The sequence below is a fragment of the Ambystoma mexicanum genome, chromosome 7q (genome assembly GCF_040938575.1).
Source record: "Ambystoma mexicanum isolate Mex_15411 chromosome 7q, UKY_AmexF1_1, whole genome shotgun sequence".
NCBI classification, from domain to species: Eukaryota; Metazoa; Chordata; class Amphibia; order Caudata; family Ambystomatidae; genus Ambystoma; species Ambystoma mexicanum.
Genome location: NC_090941.1, coordinates 626205830 through 626226276, shown reverse-complemented (window position 1 = coordinate 626226276; position 20447 = coordinate 626205830). Strand labels below are relative to the sequence as shown.

The window sequence follows — 20447 nt, the reverse complement described above, 5'->3', positions numbered from 1 at the left end:
CTCCGCCTTTTCGTACTAGGGGACAGCAGTGGAGGGCAGGTTCTTTTCGTTACTACTCCTCTTTTGGTAGAAAGAGAGGGGCCTCCAGTCAGCGTAAAAGTACTTGTGGTGGTCGGGGAAATGGAGGTGCCAAATCCACTCAGGCAGCTGCCTCTTTGCCATCAGGGGCTGGCGCAGCCGCGCCACAGCAGTCCCATGGTTCACCGGTTGGGGGCAGACTGTCTCAGCATCTCGAAGAATGGCAAGCCATTACTTCGGATGCGTGGGTGCCGGATACAATTGCCCCCGGCTACTGCCTTCCCTTCCTAAAGCGGCCTCGCTACAATGCACCAGGGAATCTCTTTGAAGCTTCCGGATCCGCTTCTTGTGCAGGAAATGTTGACCCTGCTAGAGAAAGGCGCTATAGAACTGATGCCTGTAGTTGAGTGGAACAAGGGATGGTATTCCCCTTATTTTTTGATTCCAAAGAAAGACGGGGCATTGAGACCCATCCTGGACTTGTGTTGGTTGAGCAAACTTCTCAGGAAGGACGAGTTCAAGATGGTCAATCTTTCTCAAGTCCTCCAGGCCTTTCAACTTCAGGATTGGTTGGTGTCACTGGACCTACAGGATGCTTACTTTCATGTGCCGATTTCATCCCAAGCACAAAGTACCTGAGGTTTGCGGCTGGCAACTCGCACTTTCAGTTTCGGGTCCTGCCACTCGGATTGACCTCTGCCTCAGGGTCTTCACCAAGCTAATGGTGGTGGCAGCATATCTCAGGCAAGGGGGGGGGGATTCACGTCTACCCCTACCTGGATGAATGGCTGATCCGTGCGCGTTCTTCCAAGCAAGCATTTGATCACCTCAGTCTCACCTGCTGCTCCCCTGGGCTTCTCCCTCAATTTCAAGAAGTCGCATCTGACACCTTCCCAACAGCTCCAGTACCTTGGGGCTGTGTTGGACACGTCCTTGGAGTGCTTGCCTCCCATGGTGAGAGCTCATCACTTTGTGCAGATGGTGGACAATTTACAACATGCCCAGAGTCTCCCGGCTTTCGAATTCTTAAGGTTGCTCTGGAAATGTCCATCTGCCCTCCACGCTGTCTTGGCCACCGAGAGGATCTGCTCGTGCTAGAAGGGGGTCAGGTTCTCTATCCAGAGGTCAGGACTCTAAACCTTCACGTTTGGTATCTGAAAGGTTGAGATATAAGGATTGGGACCTCCCAGATGATGTGATAGAGGTGTTGCTTTCGGCCAGAAGGCCAGCGACAAAATTCCTGTACCATTGCTGTACGTTTTGCGACTGGTGCAGAGGCCATAATGTTGATCCCTTTCAGTGTTCCATTCCTATGGTTGTCTTTCCTACTTTTATTGGCCCACAGGGGCCTTCAAATAGGCACCATTAAAGGTTACCTGGCGACGCTGTCTATATTTAATCGCTAGTCTGAAAATGCTCTTACTTTAAGATTCCTTTGATTTCTCAAATTTTTAAAGTACTGACGGAGTTCCCGCTGTCCCCTTTCCAGGGGCCGTTTTGGGATTTAAATTGTGTTTTGAAATTTCCAATGGGTGCTCCGTTTGAACCTTTGCACTCTTGTCCGTTAAGATTATTGTCCTTCAAGACAGTGTTCTTGGTTGCGGTTACTTCCGCTCGTAGAGTGAGTGAATTGCAGACACTTTCATCTAAGCTGCCCTTGACTGTGTTCTACAAGGACAAGGTTGTACTGAGGGTACGTCCTTCCTTTCTACCTAAAGTAGTTTCTGAATTTCACTTGAGCCAGAATGTGGTTCCTCTTTCTTTGTATCCTCCTCCTCCTGGTAAGGAAGAGGAATGACTCCATAGGTTGGATCCTAGGAGAGCTCTTAGCTTTTACATTTCTAGGATGTCCAGGGTCAGAGTGGACGATCAACTATTTGTGGGATATGCTGGACACCGATTGGGCCAGGCTGTTAGCAAACAGACCTTGTCCAGGTGGATTATCCTCGCTATTACTGAATGTTATCGATTGGCGGGTAAGGACCCTCCTGAAGGGTTGCAAGCTCATTCCACTAGGGGTGTGGCTACTTCCCAGCCCTACAACGGGGAGTTCCTATTAGGAATATTTGTGATGCAGCCACATGGGCTTCTATCCACACCTTTTTGTTAAACATTATTCCCTGGATACGATCAGTGGTCAAGATATGGCCTTTGGTAAGGCGGTTCTTTTTTCCACCATCTGATTGGGTACTCTAAATTCTTTTCCCGCCTCCATTTTCTGGTACTGCTTTGGGAGTCTGTTAAAGATGTGGAATACGTTGGAGGACACAATCCATTCGAATAACAAGTTACTTAACAACTTGTAACGTTCTTTGGATTGGATGTTCCTCCAACGTATTCCACATCGCCCTCCCAGCCTGCCCCTCTGGAGAATTTCCCATGTGATTGCAGTTTACGTTTCTGCAAGAATATGTCCAGCCAAGCAGGCATTGGATTGGTGCCACACGTTATGGGGGAAAAATATAAACTAAGGCTACGGGTGCAGTGCATCCTATTTATAACCTCCTGTGACGTCGCCCTTGATGGAGGCCTTTGAGGGTCATCGACCCGACGCCATTGACGCAGGACAGACTCTGCCAAAAAAGTTTCTGAAGTACGCAGCTGTGGACATTACATGTCAAAGATGTGGAATATGTAAGACGAACATCCAATCGAAAGAATGTTACCAGTTGGTAAGTAACTTGTTCTTTTGTGTGATATAGATTGCCTCCTTCTAGTGATTATAACTGACTGTGAAATAAATTAATAAGTGTTTTACCAAGAAACCTTGAGTGTAAGAGTCTATTTGAATACTTGTGATTGTAGACCTCTGTCTAACATCCTTACAGCTCACATTCCCCTCTTGAGATAAGGCTCAGCAATGCTACCACAAAACTGTGAAGTACAGACTAATACCAAAGGTTGGTTTTGCTTACACCTGTAGTCCTAGTTGTGTGTAGTGGTCCCAAAGGGTACTGCATACAAACTTCGCCCAACAGGAGAGCACCCACTTATTCATCTAAAAGTATGTTCTGGCCAAAGTCTGCAAGAACTGGGAAAAACCTAATTCCGGACAGCACCTAAACAACAAAATTGACGCTCGCTACAAGCTACATGTGTCTGAAGACATGTCCTTGACTGCATGTCCACTCCCCTCATAGACGGTGGTGGCAGCAGCTATGCTCCAGTCTAAGCCGTACTCTACATCCTCCACTGCAGCATCCCAGGTTCTTTCCAAGGAGGCCAAGCTTCTTGACGCCATTGGGGCAGGGAGGAAAAGTATTTTCCAATTCGGCCCTCCAGCTGCGTCTGGCTAACACCGAGGTCATGCTGCCAGCTGCTAATCTCAAGCTGTGGAAGGAGCTTGCTGTGTTTAAGGAATGTGTTCTTCCTGACAAACTCGAAGACTTTAAGGATGGCTTATCTGATGCCAAAGTTGTGGCCCAGGACCTGCTGGAGGCCGCGGCCCATAATGTTGACCCTTGCGCTCTGGGCCTAATGGTTGGAGTAGACCTCTCCCGTCAAACATCGCTGCATGCTACGAAGTTCTCGAAGGAGGTTCAGGACAAAGTACTTGATCTTCCCTTCGAAGGTAAGCAACTATTCCACTCCTCCACTGATGAGGAACTCGCCAAAACCAATCCATCGGTCGCACGAGACTCCGGTGGAAGGACAAATTCCATCTCATCTGGAGGGGTGGCAGGCCATCACAGACAGACTGATGGGGTTTCTCCTTCGCCCAAGCGGGCTTCCGCTTGCAACCTCAGAGCAGTGGAGCCTGTTCCCTTGAGGGAGCAAGAGGAGGGCTAACCCAACCAGGCTAGCGTGCGCTCTATCCTCAACCTTTCCAATTTCAATCTCTTTCTACGCCAAGAAAGATTCAAGATGATTACGCCCAGCCAGATAAAGTACTCTCTCCGGAAGGGCGACTGGCTCCGCGTAGTAGACCTTCAGGACGCCTACATGCATATCCTGATCTAGAGCCTGCATCATAAGTATCTGCCGTTCTCTGTGGGAACAGAACACTTCCAGTATCGGGTGCTACCTTTTGGTCTCGGCTCTGCGCCTCTTGTCTTTTCGAAGTGTATGGCGGTCATCGCAGCATTCCTCAGACTGCAGGGAGTTACTGTACATTCATACTTGGACAATTGGCTCCTGCGCAGTCATTGCCTACAGGCCGCAAAGGCCAGTCTTCAGTCACTTCTCGAGCTTCTGTTCCATCTCGGGCTGTCGGTGAACTGGCGGAAATCGTCTGACGGTTGCATAAAACATGATCTTTCTATTTTCCGTTAAGATACCAGCAATACCAGAGTGTTCCTGACTGAGGTCAGGATTGCAGTCCTTTCAGCTCTTCCTGCAGTCCTCGCAAATGTCGGCCTGGTGGTTCCAGAGACTTCTGAGCATTATGGCCTCTTGGGTGTTAGCTCCAACTCTTGCATGACTGAAGATGAGGCGCACTGGGCTTGCTCTTCGGAGCTGCTGGTCTCAGTCTTCAGATCCAGGCTCAAGATGATTCCGGGTTCATCCTCCATGATGACAGATCTTCAATGGTGGTTTCAGTGCGTACCTGCTTCCAGGAGCCCTGGCCACAAGTAACGGTTACTACAGACGCCTCATTTCTAGGGTGGGGAGCGACACTGCGTCACCTCGAGATGTACGGTTTGTGAATGCCCCACGACAGGCAGTCCCAGATCAATTAGCCAGAGCTCCTGCCAGTTTTTCTGGCGCTCAAGGCTTTTCAACCCTCTGTTGCCAACCGTGTGGTTCGAATTTGCACGAACAATTCCGTATCAGTGTTCTACATCAACAAGCAGGGGGGCACTAGGTCTCCTTCTGTGGTGGACCTAGCTATCCATATTTGGAATCTGGCTATCCAACACAATGTCTGGCTTCAGGCAGTGAACATTCCGGGTCACATCAATGTGACTGCAGACAATCTGCGGCGAGTTACGAGTGGGAGATGAACACCAATGTTCTCACCAAGATCTTTCAGCAATGGTGTTCTCCAGCTGTGGACCTCTTTGCAACTTCAACGAACGGGAACATTTCTCTTTATGCTTCCAGTGACGGTCTGTGTGCTTTCCTTGGGGGACGCTCTCGTGATCCTTTGGGACGACATGAAGGCTTACGCCTGCCCACCTTTGCAGCCGATTCATCGGTCACTCTGGAAACTCAGGAATGCTTTGAACTGCACTCTCCTCTTCATAGCCCCATGGTGGCCAGCCAGGTTCTGGTTTTCGGCACTGCAGTACCTGTCGGTGTGCTCCTTGATCAGGTTGCTGCAGATTCCTGACCTCCTTTACCAGAGCAATCACCAGTTGTGGCATCCCTACCCACAATCCTTCAGCTTGGCGACCTGGTACCTGAGTTCCGATCATTCGCGCAGTTCAACCTCTGAGGTTAACATGCGCATAATTCAAGCGGCACGTAAGCCTTCTATGAGGGCTCAGTACAGTAGCGAATGGCTCCGATTTTGCCATTGGTGTCTAGCTAAACAGCTTGATCCCCGACAGGCTTTTGATTGTGCCTTGTCTTTTGTATGAGACCTTGCACCTCCTGCATCCATGTCTTTTTATGCAGGACATACTTACCCGTCATTGCGGCTTTTCTGTCCACAGATAGTTCTTTTTCACTGGCAAACCTAGTCATCAAGATGCATTTTGCAGGTCTTCATCTTTTTCTGCCAGTTCGGGCCCCTCATCCCAAATGGGATCTGAATGTGCTCCTCACCGCCTTGTCATAAGCCTTTTTGAACCTTTACCCAGTACCAAGCTCAAGTAACTTTCTTGGAAGGTGGCTTTCTTGATTGCGGTAACATCTGCGAGACGAGTAAGTGAGCTTCAAGTTCTCTGTCGAACATCCGTTCCTAACTTTCCACAAGGATAAGGTTGTGCTTCACACACGCCCTTCTTTCCTTCCCAAAGTTGTCTGAATTCCACTTAAACCAGTCCATATCTTTACCAGTGTTCTTTCCGAACCCGGTCTCCGATGCTGAGAGGGTTTTACACAACCTAGACGTCAGACAACCTCTGAAGTTTTACCTCGACCGAACAAGTGAACGTAGATGTTCTTCACAACTCTTTGTTACGTTTGGTGACCCAAAAGGGAAACCAACCTCGAAAGCATCCCTCTCTCGTTGGATAGCTTCATATATTTCCAAGGCCTAAAGCATTCAAGGCCTTTAGCCCCCAAAGGGCATTCATGCACATTTGGTCCGTGGCACAGCGGCTGCTGTTGCCTTCCAAAAATACGTCCCTTGAGAGTTCATAGCCAAGGGTGCTACATGGGCTTCTCCTGTCTTTTTGCAGGCATTGTCTTTACCTGAGTTCCTGGGCTGATGGCCAATTTGGCTAGGCAGTTCTTAAGAATTTGTTTCAATAAGGGACATTTCCATCCACCTTTTTTACCTTTGGTCAGTGCTGGGGAATCTTCCACACGTATGGAGCTAAGGGGACGAGACGTAGGAGTATGACAGTTACTCACCGTAGTGATTACCTTACTCCTAGTACATAGTCCCCTTTCCTCCATAAGCCTGCCTGCTGTCCCCTCTAATAACTATTCTCTATTGTTGCTAAATGGTCCTTGACTTGGCGATAGAAAAGGACTGATGGGCGATTTGTGGGCAGGAGCTCAGGAAGGTGGGGCTGTGGTTATGTGCGGTGGCCCCGCGTAAAAATAAAAGGACAGAAATGTTGGGTTACTTTTAAAGTCCTCTGGTCCCGATGGACGGAATGTCCCACAGGTATGGTGGAAAGGGGACTATGGACTAGGAGTAAGGTAGTTACTACAGTGAGTAACTTTGTCAGTTCTGCTCGTACCCAGGGGAATAGGTCTACTGGCTGAACTACCGTGGCCTGCACATTCTACAACCACCAATGAACCATCGAGCTGCACTGACGTTGAAGAATCTCCAGTTGCTCCAGAGCAGTCCTTTTTGTTTGAAGTTATTGCTAAACTGCTGGTGCATCAAAGCAATGGAGCTGCTTGTGAGGACCAGGATGTTTTATTGTTGACGCTTGGGGATTGGCCGTTTTCCATTTTTGTTGCTCCACTTAAACTTATGGTAACCTGTCGCATGTTTGGAAGTGTTTGTTGTTCACAACGTATTTCAAAATATGCCGCAAAGATTCACTTAACTGAAGTTATAGTTTGTGAAAACTGCTTTTGAATGGTATTGTGTTCATTTTCTAGAGCAATGACAACGATGAGCGTCTGCAGGTTGTTAAACTGCTTGCAAAAATGTTTGGCGCAAAGGATTCGGAGTTGGCGTCTCAAAATAAACCTCTTTGGCAGTGCTTCTTGGGGAGGTATGATGCGTTGAGTAATTATGATTTTTCTTCCTTTTTTATCATTGATTGGCCTGTTCCTGACTTTACCTTGGTTATTGGAGAAAATACAGTGGTAGTACAGCTTACTCGATTTCCTTTTGTCGTGTGTAGTACCCATCGTGACTTGAATCGCCCTGCCTGGGGTGAATCAACTTCCCTAAAGTGTGCATTTTAATTGGTCAGTTTTTCCAAGTGTCTTCATCTTTTAAAATAACTTGAAGCCAGATGGGGTCACTGTAGTGTATTGGAGCAACTCCAGTCTGAATTTATTGCATTGCGAAATGGCCCTGCTGGTGCTGCTCGAGATGTGACAGTTGTGTGTGTTTGTTTAAAAAGATGCATGATTACTATTAAAAAGTAGTCCATAAACCTTGCCAATACCAACATTGATGTCCATATTGACTAATTCCCCAATTCAGAAAACGTCCAACATATTATAAATGTAACACTAATTCCCACTTCACCACTATTTCGAAAGGTTCAGTTTAACAATAGTATTGATTTAAGCTACCTGATATTTAAAGTAAACGCACCCTACGGAAGTGAAGGATCCATTTACTTCGTAGACTGTGATTGCAGGAAGACTTGCCTACACATTGAACATGAGATGGCTTTGCTGGAACCTGCAAACTTTCAACAAGCTCCTAACGGCAAACCTGTGCATCAATCGGACATCCAAGGTGAGACCAGTTGGTGCACCCTACTCATGACTTGGGTAGACTAGCCGTTGTGCAAGCCTCAAACCACATTTCCCCATCCAAACCTCCTCATTGAAAGCCCTGCTAGGCCTGATCACGACACTAACTCATGAAGAGACCAGTGCACCAGCATGGAGATGCTGGCTCACGGTGGGGAGACATGATATGGCATTCATAACGCGCCTATACACAAGTGTTTCAAGGTGCGACGAGGCAAGGGAGGGGGAACAGAGGGAAGACAAACTGTGATCCTACTAGGCCAGGTGTCATTCAGATCGCGCAAGTGCATGGGAAGGAGGAAAGTGCAAGGGAGAGGGGAAGAAGAGAGTGCAGTACATGGTATAATAGATTAATAACATAGTAAGTACGGCCAGCTGGTGGTAAGTGTAAGGTAAGTGCAGACAACCGGTGTCAAGTGCTGGTAGAGTGACTGTAGGGATACAGCAACAGTCAAGAGGTGCGGGGTTGCCAGGAAGTCAGTGCAGGCCAGCAACTTGCGGTGCAGGGGACCTGGGCCCAAGATCATAGGGTTGCCAGGTAACCAGTGCAGTTTCAGCCATGGGTTTAGCAGGGGAGAGGAGGAGAGAAAGCAGAAGGAAAGAGAAAGGTTTTGAAGTTTCGACATGCAAGGATCTGCGAGTTTAAACTACAAACCAACTGTTAGGGAGAATTCTCAGAAATGTGCTAATTCCATTCTACCTTAGAGACCCCAAGCACTTTTGCTGGACTTTAGGAATTATCATCCTGGAGAGAGTGAGCCCTTTTTCCTACACTTTCATTTTTCTTTATTTTTAACACTGTGTTTGTGTTGGTTTTAGAGTCTGACAAACTCCATAGAAGGCATCTTTTACATTGTGACGCACAGCACCTTCAGTGTACTGGCACAGGGAAGTCCTTTAGATTTCCCAAAGGTTTAAATACCTTCTCTTGGATAAACTGTTTCCAAGAGCAGTAAAGTGAAATTGAATTTACTTAACTAACTTTTTGTAGACCCAGCACACAATATCTTCCATAGAGTGACTGCCCTCTCCCCAAGCCCCTCCCCTGGCAGCCATCCTCAGATTTTTACCGCGCGTTCAAGTGTTGGGAGTCCTTGTGCTTTAGCTCTCGAGCTTTTACTGCGTTTTCATTTTTTTTCAAAGAGTTTTTCTCATTTTTCAGTTTAATCGAGCCTCAAGGTCCACCGTTTCTACTTCCGATCAACGGGGACCCGTTTTGGAATTTCGACGCCCCTCAAGGGTGATGTTTTCGTTGAGTTATGCTTCTTGGAGGATTCCAGAAGATCTGAGGCCTACTTTGACATGGCCCAGGACAAGGGGAGCTCGGCGCCCGGATCCAAGCTGTTCAGGAACTGCCCTGGATGCGGTTTACAGCGTGTTTTCAAGGAGGACGAGCATTCGAGATCTCTACTGCCTTCATGAGGACAAGACGCACGTGGAGAAGGACTGTACGTTCTGCAAGAACCTATCGGAACGGACCAGGCAGGATCGTCGTTCTCGCCTCGCCAGCTGGCTGGAGAAGGGCCAAGCAGGTGAGAAGAAGAAAAAGTCCGAGCGGTCTTCTAAGTCCTGTGAGGGCACCCCGGCGACAGGGCCCAACAGAAGGCTAAGTACCACGAGCCCGCGGGCACCGGGAGCGCCGAAAGTTCGGGCTCTTCGGCTGCCAGGCAGGGCGTGCCTTCCCCGGCACCATCAACCACGAGCCAATGCTCTGGTTCAGGGAAGAGGAAATCTGAGAACTCGGGTAAGCTTCTGGAGAGGCCCCGGTCGATCTCGAAAGGAGTCGAGGAGGAGCGAGGCGGTGACCCTCCCCCCAAGGTGAAGGCCCCGGACGCACCTACGGTGGTGAGGGCCCTATCGAAGGCCTCTATCGAGGGAGTCGCGGCGACCCTGACGAAGCCTTTGGAGACTACACCAGTGGAGGCGACCTCTGGGCCCAGAGTTTCCCTGCCACCGCTGAGGGAATCCTCTTTCCAGCCCATCGACGAGACCCCGGTGGAAAAAGAGGGGGGGGGGGTGGTGGCCATTACGGACACGGATTCAGCCTCGAAGGAGGAGCTGGTGGAAGCCGTGAAGAGCCTCAACGAGAGGTTCGGGAAGGTAGGATCCCACAGGAGATATCCTGAAGATGTGATCGAAGAAAGCGACGATGGCGACGACGAAGGCCCAGTGGAGGAGCAGCCATCCCGCCCATCGGAGCCAGTGCCCGAGCCTCAGGACAGCTCGGCGGCCATCTTGATGGCAATCCAATCCTTATGCACCAAGATAAGGACAAGATTGCAATGAACCCCGGCGGACGATCCAGAACCAGGTCCGTCGGGAAGCCCTCGGAACAAGCGGAGGAGAGTCTACCCCCCCCACCCCCCCCGTCCCACCCTTCGTGCCCACAAGGCCTGTGGAGCCCTCATCCTCCTCGCCGGATCCTCGAGATGACACAGCGACGGGGACTGGATGACGACGGTGGTGACGACGGGACGGGCCTTCCATCACCACCCCTTCGGGCTTCTCTGCCCGACGAAATTGGCTCTTTCCACGCCGTGATCTCCAGGGAATCCGAGCTCTTCCAGCTATCCCCGGAGGAACAGAAGAAGGAAGGCTTCCTCTACCAACGGCGGAAGGCCAAGAGAAAGACGGTCCTTGCGGTACCGTTAATCGACGATATCTGGGACGAGGGACTTGCCGTCCTTTAGAACCCTTCCACGACACCCGCCAAGAGGGACCGGTATGAGAAGTAGTACCGGGTCCCCGACGCCGCCCCCTTGTGCCTCAGGGCTCAGGTTCTGCCAGATTCCGGGGCGGCAGCTTCGACCTCCACTTCCCCACCGACGGCAAGGGAAAGAAATTGGACGCCATGGGGCGGCGGGTCATCTCGTCAGCAGCGACGACAATTAAGGCGGCCAACGCCTTAGCGATTGTGGCCCGTTACAACAGGGAGCCTTGGTACAAGATAGCTCCCCTGCTGGACTTCCTACCAGACAAGAGGGCGCGGAGGCCCTAGAGATTCTGCAGGAAGCTGAGGTGGCGTTGGACCACGCCATAACGGTGGCAACGGACATTGCCGACACCGAATTTCGCCAGTTAGGCAACAGTGTTTGCCTTCGACGACGAGGATGGCTCAAGGCGACGGACTTCCATCAGGACGTTCAGACCAGGTTGTTGGACATGCCGTTCGACGGCAACAACCTGTTTGGGAAGGCTGTAGATGAGTCGCTCCAGGCCATCAAGACCGACACTGACGGCCCGAGCCCTGGGAGTCCTACAATGACGACGGCCCTTTCGGAGCACCGGCGGCAGACAAGGGGCCTCCAAGGGATCCAGCAGTGGCTCCTCTACGTACCGCCAGGCGGCCCGCTCCTCGTCCCAGAAGGCCTACAGAGGTCGCGGCAAACAAGGAGGATCTCGCCGCCGTCGTCAAGGAGGCCAAGGTGGCAAGGCCACTTCCAAGCAAGACTGAACCGGCCGTAGCATTGGGCCTCCACCGAAGCACCCCGGTGGGAGGCCGGCTGACGAAGTTCGTCAGCATGTGGGAGTCCATCGCCACCGACCGTTGGGTGCTGGATACCCTGGCCCACGGGCACTCGCTAGAATTCCTAAAGAAGTGTCCTTGCATTCCTCCCGTGCCCAAGAAGGAGAATCGGGTCCCTCAACTGCTTTTGGAGGTAAGGGCGATGGTCAAGAAAGGTGCCATCGAGCTCGTCCCCAAGAGGCTCTGGGGCTCCAGAGTATACTCAAGATACTTCCTCGTCAGAAAGAAGACAGGCGGTTGGAGCCCTATTCTAGACCTAGGTCGGCTAAACAAGTACATCAAGGCACAGAAGTTCAGGATGGTAATCTTCCAGCACGTGCTGAGACAGCTGGAGGAGGGCGACTTCCTATCATCGTTGGACCTGGAGGATGCTTACTTCCACATCTCCATTCTAAAAGGACACTGAAAGTTTCTCAGATTTGTAGTTCAGGGACGTCACTACCAGTTCAGAGCTCTGCCATTCAAATTGAGGTCGGCACCCAGGGTGTTTACCAAGTGCCTAGCACCAGTGGCGGCGCGGCTGCGCCTGCAGGGGATCCACATCTACCCCTACCTGGACAGATGAGCCAGTCGTCCAAGGACAAGAGAACTCGCCGTTGAGCACACAGCGAGGACCGTCCGCCTACTCACGGAGCTGGGATTCACCATCAACTACCCCAAATACCACCTTGTTCCGTCGCAGGTGGCACTGTTTTGGGGAGCGAAGCTCGACACAGTGGAGCGATTGGCGTCTCCGTCAGAGGAGAGGGCGAAGGCCATTTTGGGCAAGGTGCAGCGCCTGCTAGCCACGGACGTGGCCAGGGTGAGGTCCATCAAGTCCCTCCTCGGGATGATGTCCTCATGCGCGTTTGCAGACTACGGATGCATCCGCTACAAGAGTTTCTCGACGCCCTCTGGTTGCAAGCGGCGGGCAGCTTCGAAGACAGGATTCCGCTCAACGAGGTCTTCCGTCGGGCGATTCAGTGGTGGGGCACCCGTGCGCACCTCACGACAGGCACAGACTTTCAGACCCCAGCGTATCAGGAGACGGTGACGACGGATGCCTCCCTGGAGGGATGGGGTGCTCACACCGGAGATCTCCACGCAAGAGGCCTTTGGCTCCCGGAGAAGTCTCTTCACATCAACATCCTGGAGCTGCGGGCTGTGTTCTGGGCGCTCAGATCGTTTCTCCCATCTAAGGGCAAGGTGGTGAGGATTTTCACCAACATCACCACCACGATGTTCTACATCCGGAAACGGGGAGGCACCAGATCTCCAGCCCTATCCAAGGAGGCCCAGGATCTGTGGCACTGGGCCGTCGCCCAGGGGATGTTCCTGGCTCCCTTCCACCTGGCAGGAATAAAAAACACCATCGCCGACTCGCTCAGCAGGGTGCTACGCTCGTGCCACGAGTGGGATTTACGCCAGGATCAGGTGGATCGACTCTTCCGACGATGGAGCAAACCCCAGTTCGACCTGTTCACGACGGCGACGAATTCCAAGTGCCAGAGGTTCACCAGCAGGTTTCCCCAGCCGAGGAGCATGGGCGATGCTTTCCCGTTCACCTGGGACGGCCTTTTCCTGTATGCGTTCCCGCCGTTGCTGCTCCGTCTCATCAACCAACTCAAGAGGTCCCGGTGCAGGATGATCCTCGTCGCACCGGCATGGCCGAGACAGATCAGGTTCCCGGACCTTCTGGACTTGTCAACGTCCCCGCCAGTCAAGCTGCCGACGGACGCGGATCTTCTCTCCAGAGAAGGAGGTGCCATCCTTCATCACGATCCGGAGTCTCTGAACTTGCAGGCCTGGCTCCTGCAGCACTAGAGTTTGGAGGGTACGATATCCTGGCAGACTGCAGAGAGGTTCTTGCAAAGGCCAGGGCGTCCTCAACTCTCTAGTGCTATGGACATAAGTGGAAGAGGTTCTCTGTCTGGTGCCGTGCACAGAAGATTAACCCCCTAAGGATTACGGCGCCTCAAGTGCTACCATACCTACTTTCGCTGGCCAAGGCTGGACTAGCTCACGCTTCCATCAAGATACATCTGGCAGCTATCTCCCGATACACCAGAACTACAGGACGGCCGTCCTTATGGTCTCATCGACTGGTGAAGGAATTTATGAAGGGACTGTTCCGATCGTTCCCGCCAGTGAAGGCTCCAGCCAAGGCGTGGGAGCTCAACGTGGTACTGACCAGGCTCATGGGACTCTCATTCGAGCCTTTGCATTTGGCTCCGTTGAAGTTCCTCTCGTGGAAGACAGCGTTCCTTGTGGCCATCACCTCCGCATGACTCGTGGGAGAGATTCAGGCCCTATCCTGCAAGCCCCCATACTTGACTTTTCATGATACGAGGGTGGTGCTGTGGACGCACCCCTCCTTCATGCCCAAGGTGCAGTCGGACTTCCATCTCAACGAGCCCTTGGTGTTACCAGTTTTCTTCCCGTCGCCTTTGTCGCTGGCCGAGAGGACTTGGCACTCGCTGGATGTAGCTAGAGCGCTTAAGTTCTACGTGGACCAAACGAAGAGTTTTCGGAAGACATCACAGCTGTTTGTGAACTTTGGACCTGTGAACCATGGGAAGGCTCTCTTGAAGCCTTCCATTTCCAGATGGCACTCTGGCTGCATCATGCACGGTCACCGGTTGGCAAACCTACCGTTGCCCGGCCATCCGAGAGCCCATTCGACCAGAGCGATCGCTGCTACTACGGCGTTCTTGTCTGGTGTGCCCCTGCTGGACATCTGCAGGGCTGCTACATGGAGGTCGACGCACACCTTCACGAGATTCTACTGCGTCGACCAGGATTCCAGGGAGGAGTCCGGAGTCGGCCAAGCAGTGCTGCGCAACCTGTTCACCTGAAGGTGGGCCTGGTGAGGAGGTAAGAGATGCTTAATGTTGAGCCTTGCCACCTCCCGTGGTTGTGCATGTGTGTACTGCTATGTATTCTTATATTCATGAGCATGTGAATCCATGCCAGACCCCATGCTGGAGAAGGAACAAGTTACTTACCTGTAACTGTTGTTCTCCAGCATGGGTCTGGCATGGATTCACATGCGAACCCTCCCTCCTTCCCCTCTGCGGCTCTTCACTTGGTCATACTGCCACTTTACGTGCTACCAAATCTGAGGATGGCTGCCAGGGCAGGGGCTTAGGGAGAGGGCAGTCATTGGCTGGGGGCAGTATGACCCAGAGGGCAGTCATTGGTTACTACTAAGAAAGACAGATCAGAAACGAAACTGATACTGATTTTTCCTTTACCAAGGATTCCCAGCCTGACGACGGGGAATATTCATGAGCATGTGAATACATGCCAGACCCATGCTGGAGAACAACTGTTACAGGTAAGTAACTTGTTCCATCCCCTTTGTCTACTTTCTCGTGTAACATTTTTATGTTACCCTTTCTACACTTAATGGCTTGTGGCAGTGGTTTACTTTTTCCTACCATTGTGTGTTTTGACTGCGGGGTGCGTTCACAGCTGCAATATAGCACCCATGGGTGCCCATTTTGTCAAAATGGTCCCAGTGTTCTTTTTTCGCCATTTCTTGTTGGAAAGGTCCTTCTTGAGATTTACTCTGCGCGCCAAACCAGGTTTGGTCCTTTTGTTTGTTTTGTCTTTGGCTGGGTTCATTGGTGAAGCCTGCCTCTGGCTCTAGCGTGTTTGGCAGGGCAGGAAACGAGGGAGGTGGCCGAAATTCCATGTGCTTAGTCTCCTTGGTTACAGGAATGCACCCAAATGTGATTGTCCGGCTGGCTGTCCTTGGAGGACAGCCACCCTGCTGTGTTAGTGACCACCAGGCTGCGAATGAATGGGAACGACTTGCATAAAAGGCGAGGTCTTTTGCAAGGAAGGCAGTCGACCACTGGACTTAGGAACTGAAGATAGAAACTGGAAGAGAAGCCTGCACCTTCTGGACCGTTGGTTTGCCCAGTGAAGCCCTGCTGCAGTGCTTAAGCTCCTATTTCGACATCGACTCGAGAACCCCGGAAAGGGCAACTTCTCCCTTTTGGGTTGGTAGGACCAATTGACCCCAAGACGAACTCGACTGAAACCCCTTTCTGCTGGCTGTACTGCCATTGCTGCTGCAGGAGCCGAGTGCCAGGGGTCAGGAACATCCGAATCGAGTGATCTCTTTGTAAGCCGGACCCAAGCTCCAGGAAGATGCTCCAGACTCCCTCGAAGCAGGGCTGACCAAGCCCGAGCCACCTCATCAGAATATTTGTGAGATCTCTTGTTTTATTCTAATAATCGTTTTCTTTGAAGTATTGCCCTAAATGCAACAGTGATATATTAATGTCCAGTGTCCTAGTTATTTAAGTCACCTGAGGGGGGAGAGAGGTGTGTGTGTGTGTCTGTCTGTCTGTCTGTCTGTTCCCAAATGGGTACTTACTGATTTAGGGAATCTTAAAAGTGTGTATTTTGGGTTCCATGTTTTAAAATCACGGCACAAATGGCTGTCTATACAAAATATCACGGCAAAAATGCCCTGGTTTTGCCGCCACAGTCATGTAAAGGATGCGCGGGACACCCCGCAACCCACTGAGCCATTATACCATTTAACACAGGCGACACCCATGGAGATGGAGTCAACAACCCTCACCCTAATCCCTGCACTCGCCCCTTAGTTTCCACCAGGGTACGAGTGGGAAGGGAAGACAGGGAGGGTGCCAGATGTGAAAGGGACCTGCCGGACGGACCCAGATCAGGACAGGGGCGTAAGGGTGCTCCTGAACCCCTCCTGAGGAGATTACATAAGCCCAGCACCTCAAATCAGGATAAAGATGTCAACTAACCAATTGCACTGACAATTCCACCCTCTGCATACTCCTCTCAAAACACCTGTCATGACCATCAGCCCTGCAACACTTGCCACCACCAATTCCATAGCCCATGCATGCACGTTTGCCCCACAGCGCCCCATTTGGGGTCATAATTTATTAAGGCCCCTTCATTGCACAAACAAGAAAACGGGGAATGAGCCCAACTGGACCCAAGCATGGGGGAAGTGGCACAAGATAAGTTATGGAACCTAAGAAGGCCATCCAACATGGAGGAAAAGCAACCCAAACTCTGTTGGCTGCAGTCTAGTTTCCTGGGTGTGGCCGCTATATAAACCACACCCAGGCTTGATTCCACGCTTTGCGTTAATCTGCCAACAGGCAGCAGCACGCTCACCGTGGTCATGTAACTTTAGCTCCACAGCTCCCAGCTATCAACCTTCGAGGTGTCCCGTCGTATTCCTGAGGATCGGCTTCTTCTCCAGCACTTCCGAGGCTCCGTCAAACCTACCTGTTTTCCCGCTTGCCCTCGTTGGCCCGGCTGCTTCATGCATTTCCATTATCGGCCACGGCTCTTCAACAACACGTCGCGTCTCTGGATCCTCATCAACTGTGCTCCGCGACGCAACTGCAGCTCAGCCATCTACTCTGCGACCCTCCGTAAGCCGTCAGCTGTTACGGCCGCTCGCAGCCACGTCTCGAGGTGCAGCTAACTGGAACCCTGCAAGGGAAATGGAACAATAAGTTAATAAAGGACTAGCAGACATTAAACACTAAGAATCTCTTGGAAATGTGCAAACCAAAAGGCAAAACAAACGCACCCAAGATGCACTTTTAGCACAATGGAACTTTACATGCATACAGATTGTTAAAAGAACACCACCCAACAAACGAAGCTGACCAACAGAGACTTCATCTGACAAGCCAGCAAGCAAGTCAAATAGTACAACAAAGACTAACTCCACGGCGCAACATTATTCCAGCCACAGCGGGTCTGTGCAGGACTCATCAGTAAAGTAACTGGTGGAAGCAAACTATAGCGCCCCTGCTAAGAAGGAAAGCAGGATGGAGAGCTAATCTTCTAAACATAAAAGGTGAGCACACGCATACATAGAGGGTGGTGGTCATGGGGGCTAAGGGACAAGGGGTGGGGGTTACACCTTCCATTAGGCCTATTTCACACACCTCCTCTCGTCTTTTGTCTTCCTTCAGATGCAGTCATTCTAGTAAGCAAACGGAGAGCAGCAAGCTGAGGTTCCTGATACTCCTGCAGAGCTAAGGTGAGCGTCACAACACCAAACCAAACACAAGCACAAACCTAAAGCACAACAAACCGCACTAATTTCACTACATTGCAACAACAAAATAAAAAAACACACATAGACTTGCACAACAGTGCATGACTACCGGCCGCAAAACAACCCAGGCCCAGCCAACGGACTGAGGCCTCCAACAGCACTGCTCTCTTGGATTTTTCCAACCTTCTCCCACTAACCCCCCTCCCTTCCTTTTTTCAGAGCCACCAGAGCGCCAGGGGACCACTCCGGTGGTGATAGTACGCGGTACAAATATCCTTTAACATTAAGGGAAGCGGGGGACACCCCCGCTGCCCTTAAATGGTATAATGCAGTACACCTTTACCGCGTCAAACCACAGCATTTTGCAGCTATTTATTTTACCAGCGACATTTTTGCCACAATTTTATTACCTGATACCGTATTTTGGAGTGTATTTGTGTGTTACTATTATATTGCCCCTTCTTAAGAACACTTGTGTGTAAGAGTTTATTTGAATACTTGTCACTGTGAATCTCTGTGTAACTCCCCTACAGCTCACATTCACCCCTCTTGAGTTAAGCCTAGCTGCTCAACACGCTACCAACGTGTTTAGTACAGACTCATACCAAAGGTCGGGTTCCTATCGCCAGGAGGTCAGGGTTGTTGAGGTGCACCCAAAGGGTACTGCATAAAATCTTGCATAACACTCAAGGCAGCTGAACATTTTCAGATTAAAACGCAGGAAACTCAACAAGACAGACTTTGTTGAGGACATTTTAGGGGATAAAAGGGCGGTCACTCAGTTCATTCCTATCCTGCAGTCTATCCAGTGAAGGCTAAATCCATCCATGGAAACATCGAACCAAACGGCGGCAGTTAATCCGCGCATAGAGCAGCTCTTCTGACCAGCTCCCACAGATACTCTCTAGATCAGGGGTCAGCTCAAGCCAGACTCTCTGGTAGTTATACGAGAACGAGAGCAGGAATACCCTTAGCCTCTTCAGAGGCACCACCAGACAAGGAAAGTAAGAAGCTTTACACAATGGGACCGAAAGTAGCCTCTTTGGCTGCCTTCCAGGCTCGTATTGCTAACAATACTACACGTCTGGCGAGGTATGACTGCCATAAATGGGATGAGGTGTCTGCATTATTGTCTTCAGCGCCTGAACCAATTAAGACTCAATTGGCCCTTGTAGCGGCATAAGGCAGAGCAGTTTCGAGCTGCATTCAGAAGAGCAATCTAGATGCTGCTGACAATGCAGGCAGAATTAATGCAGAAGGGACTATTATTAAGAGATGCGTGGCTACGCCAGTCCGGCTTTGAGCGCGAGGCTCAAGCCACGTTGCTTAATATGCCTATTGAACCCAAAGTCCTTTTCGGAAAGGCTGTTGAAGACGTCCTAAAATCAGCTAATGAGGAATACGACACCTTAAGGTCTTTGGGCCAACTTAAAATAAATAAATAAATAAACTTATCAATAAACCCACAAGGCAAACAGTTAACGATAGTGATTTTCGTTGCTTTCAAGGCAAAATTCACAGAGGGATTCAAACTACAATCAAAATCAAAGTTTGTCATGGGGTACTAACTAAGGCCAATCCTCTCAGGGTTACCAAAGGGGACAGCGCAGATCTTGCAGCCGGGGGAGGTCCTTCTCTTCTAGAGGTGGAGCTGCACCTTCAAAACAGTGACTACCCGCTTCAGGTGCCCTCCTACGCGTCTCCAGTAGGAGGGCGCATTTCAAACTTCACCCAAGCATGGAAAGGGGGGGGATCACCTCAGACAAATGGGTGCTTTCCACCGTGGTCGGTGCTTATTGTGTGGAACTGATCCAGTGACCCCAGAACCATCCCACGCGCCAGAAGACTCACTCTAAGGAAGAACAACGCATCTTTCTCGAGGAACTCGCAGCGCTGCTCCAAAAGGACGCCATAGAAGTTGTTCTGGCAAACCTGGTAAACAAGGGTATTTATTCAACTTATTTCCTTGTGCTAAAAAAAAATCTGCGCCTAGTATTAGACCTATGCCCTGCAAACACCTATGTCAAGCCACAAATGTTCTCATACGCTACAAGAAGTAATCCCCCTGCTAAAGCGGGGAGACTACATGGCAACATTGCATATGAAAGATGCTTATTTCGGTTGCCAGTCAATTCGTCGAAAAAAATTGGTCGACCAGACAAATGGTCGAAGCAAATTGGTCGAAAACCATTTCGTCGAAATTTTTTTTTTTCTATTTTAACCTTTTTTTTTTTTTTTTTTGGGGGGGTCCCCCCCCAACCCCCTTTTTTTCTCTAAAAACCCCTTTTTTAACTAAACGAAAACCCAAAAAATAAATATATAAATAAATAAAAAAATTTCGACGAAATGGTTTTCGACCAAATTGCGTCGACCAAATTGCAGTCGACCAGTTTTTTTTCGACGAGTTGACATATTTCAATGTTCCCAGCGCACAGAAGATTCTTACGTTTCAAGATTGCAAACCACCACTAGCATTTCAAAGTGCTTCCCTTCGGAATTGCATCCGCACCAAGGGTATTCATAAAGGTACTGGCGGTGGTGGCAGAGCACCTGCGCAGGGAAGCAATCCCAGTGTATCCTTACCTGGACAACTGGCTGATTACAGGGGAGACTCCCCATATTTGCTGGCAACACATTCAAAGAACTATCAACCTTCTCTTTCAATTAATCTTCTCAATAAACGAGAACAAATCGAGCTTAGTGCCAAGCATAACCAAACAGTTCCTAGGAGCTGTAATAGACTCAAAAGAGGGATACTTCTTCCCATCAGAGGAAAGAGTCCAAAATATGTTACTGCAATTACCTCAAGCCGGCCACCAGATAAGCGTACACAAATCTATGCGTTTG

At 50.4% G+C, this 20447-nt stretch overlaps 1 protein-coding gene across 11 annotated transcripts in view; it reads left to right on the top strand.

Annotated features, from left to right (window-relative positions):
* PDS5B (PDS5 cohesin associated factor B) overlaps positions 1-20447 on the top strand; it is a 2333811-nt gene that overhangs the window by 419011 nt on the left and 1894353 nt on the right. For all 11 annotated transcript variants that reach the window (XM_069639007.1, XM_069639003.1, XM_069639002.1 and 8 more), the window contains one exon: positions 7189-7304. In XM_069639007.1, the coding sequence (XP_069495108.1) occupies positions 7189-7304 (116 nt within the window). The remainder of the gene's footprint in view (positions 1-7188; positions 7305-20447) is intronic.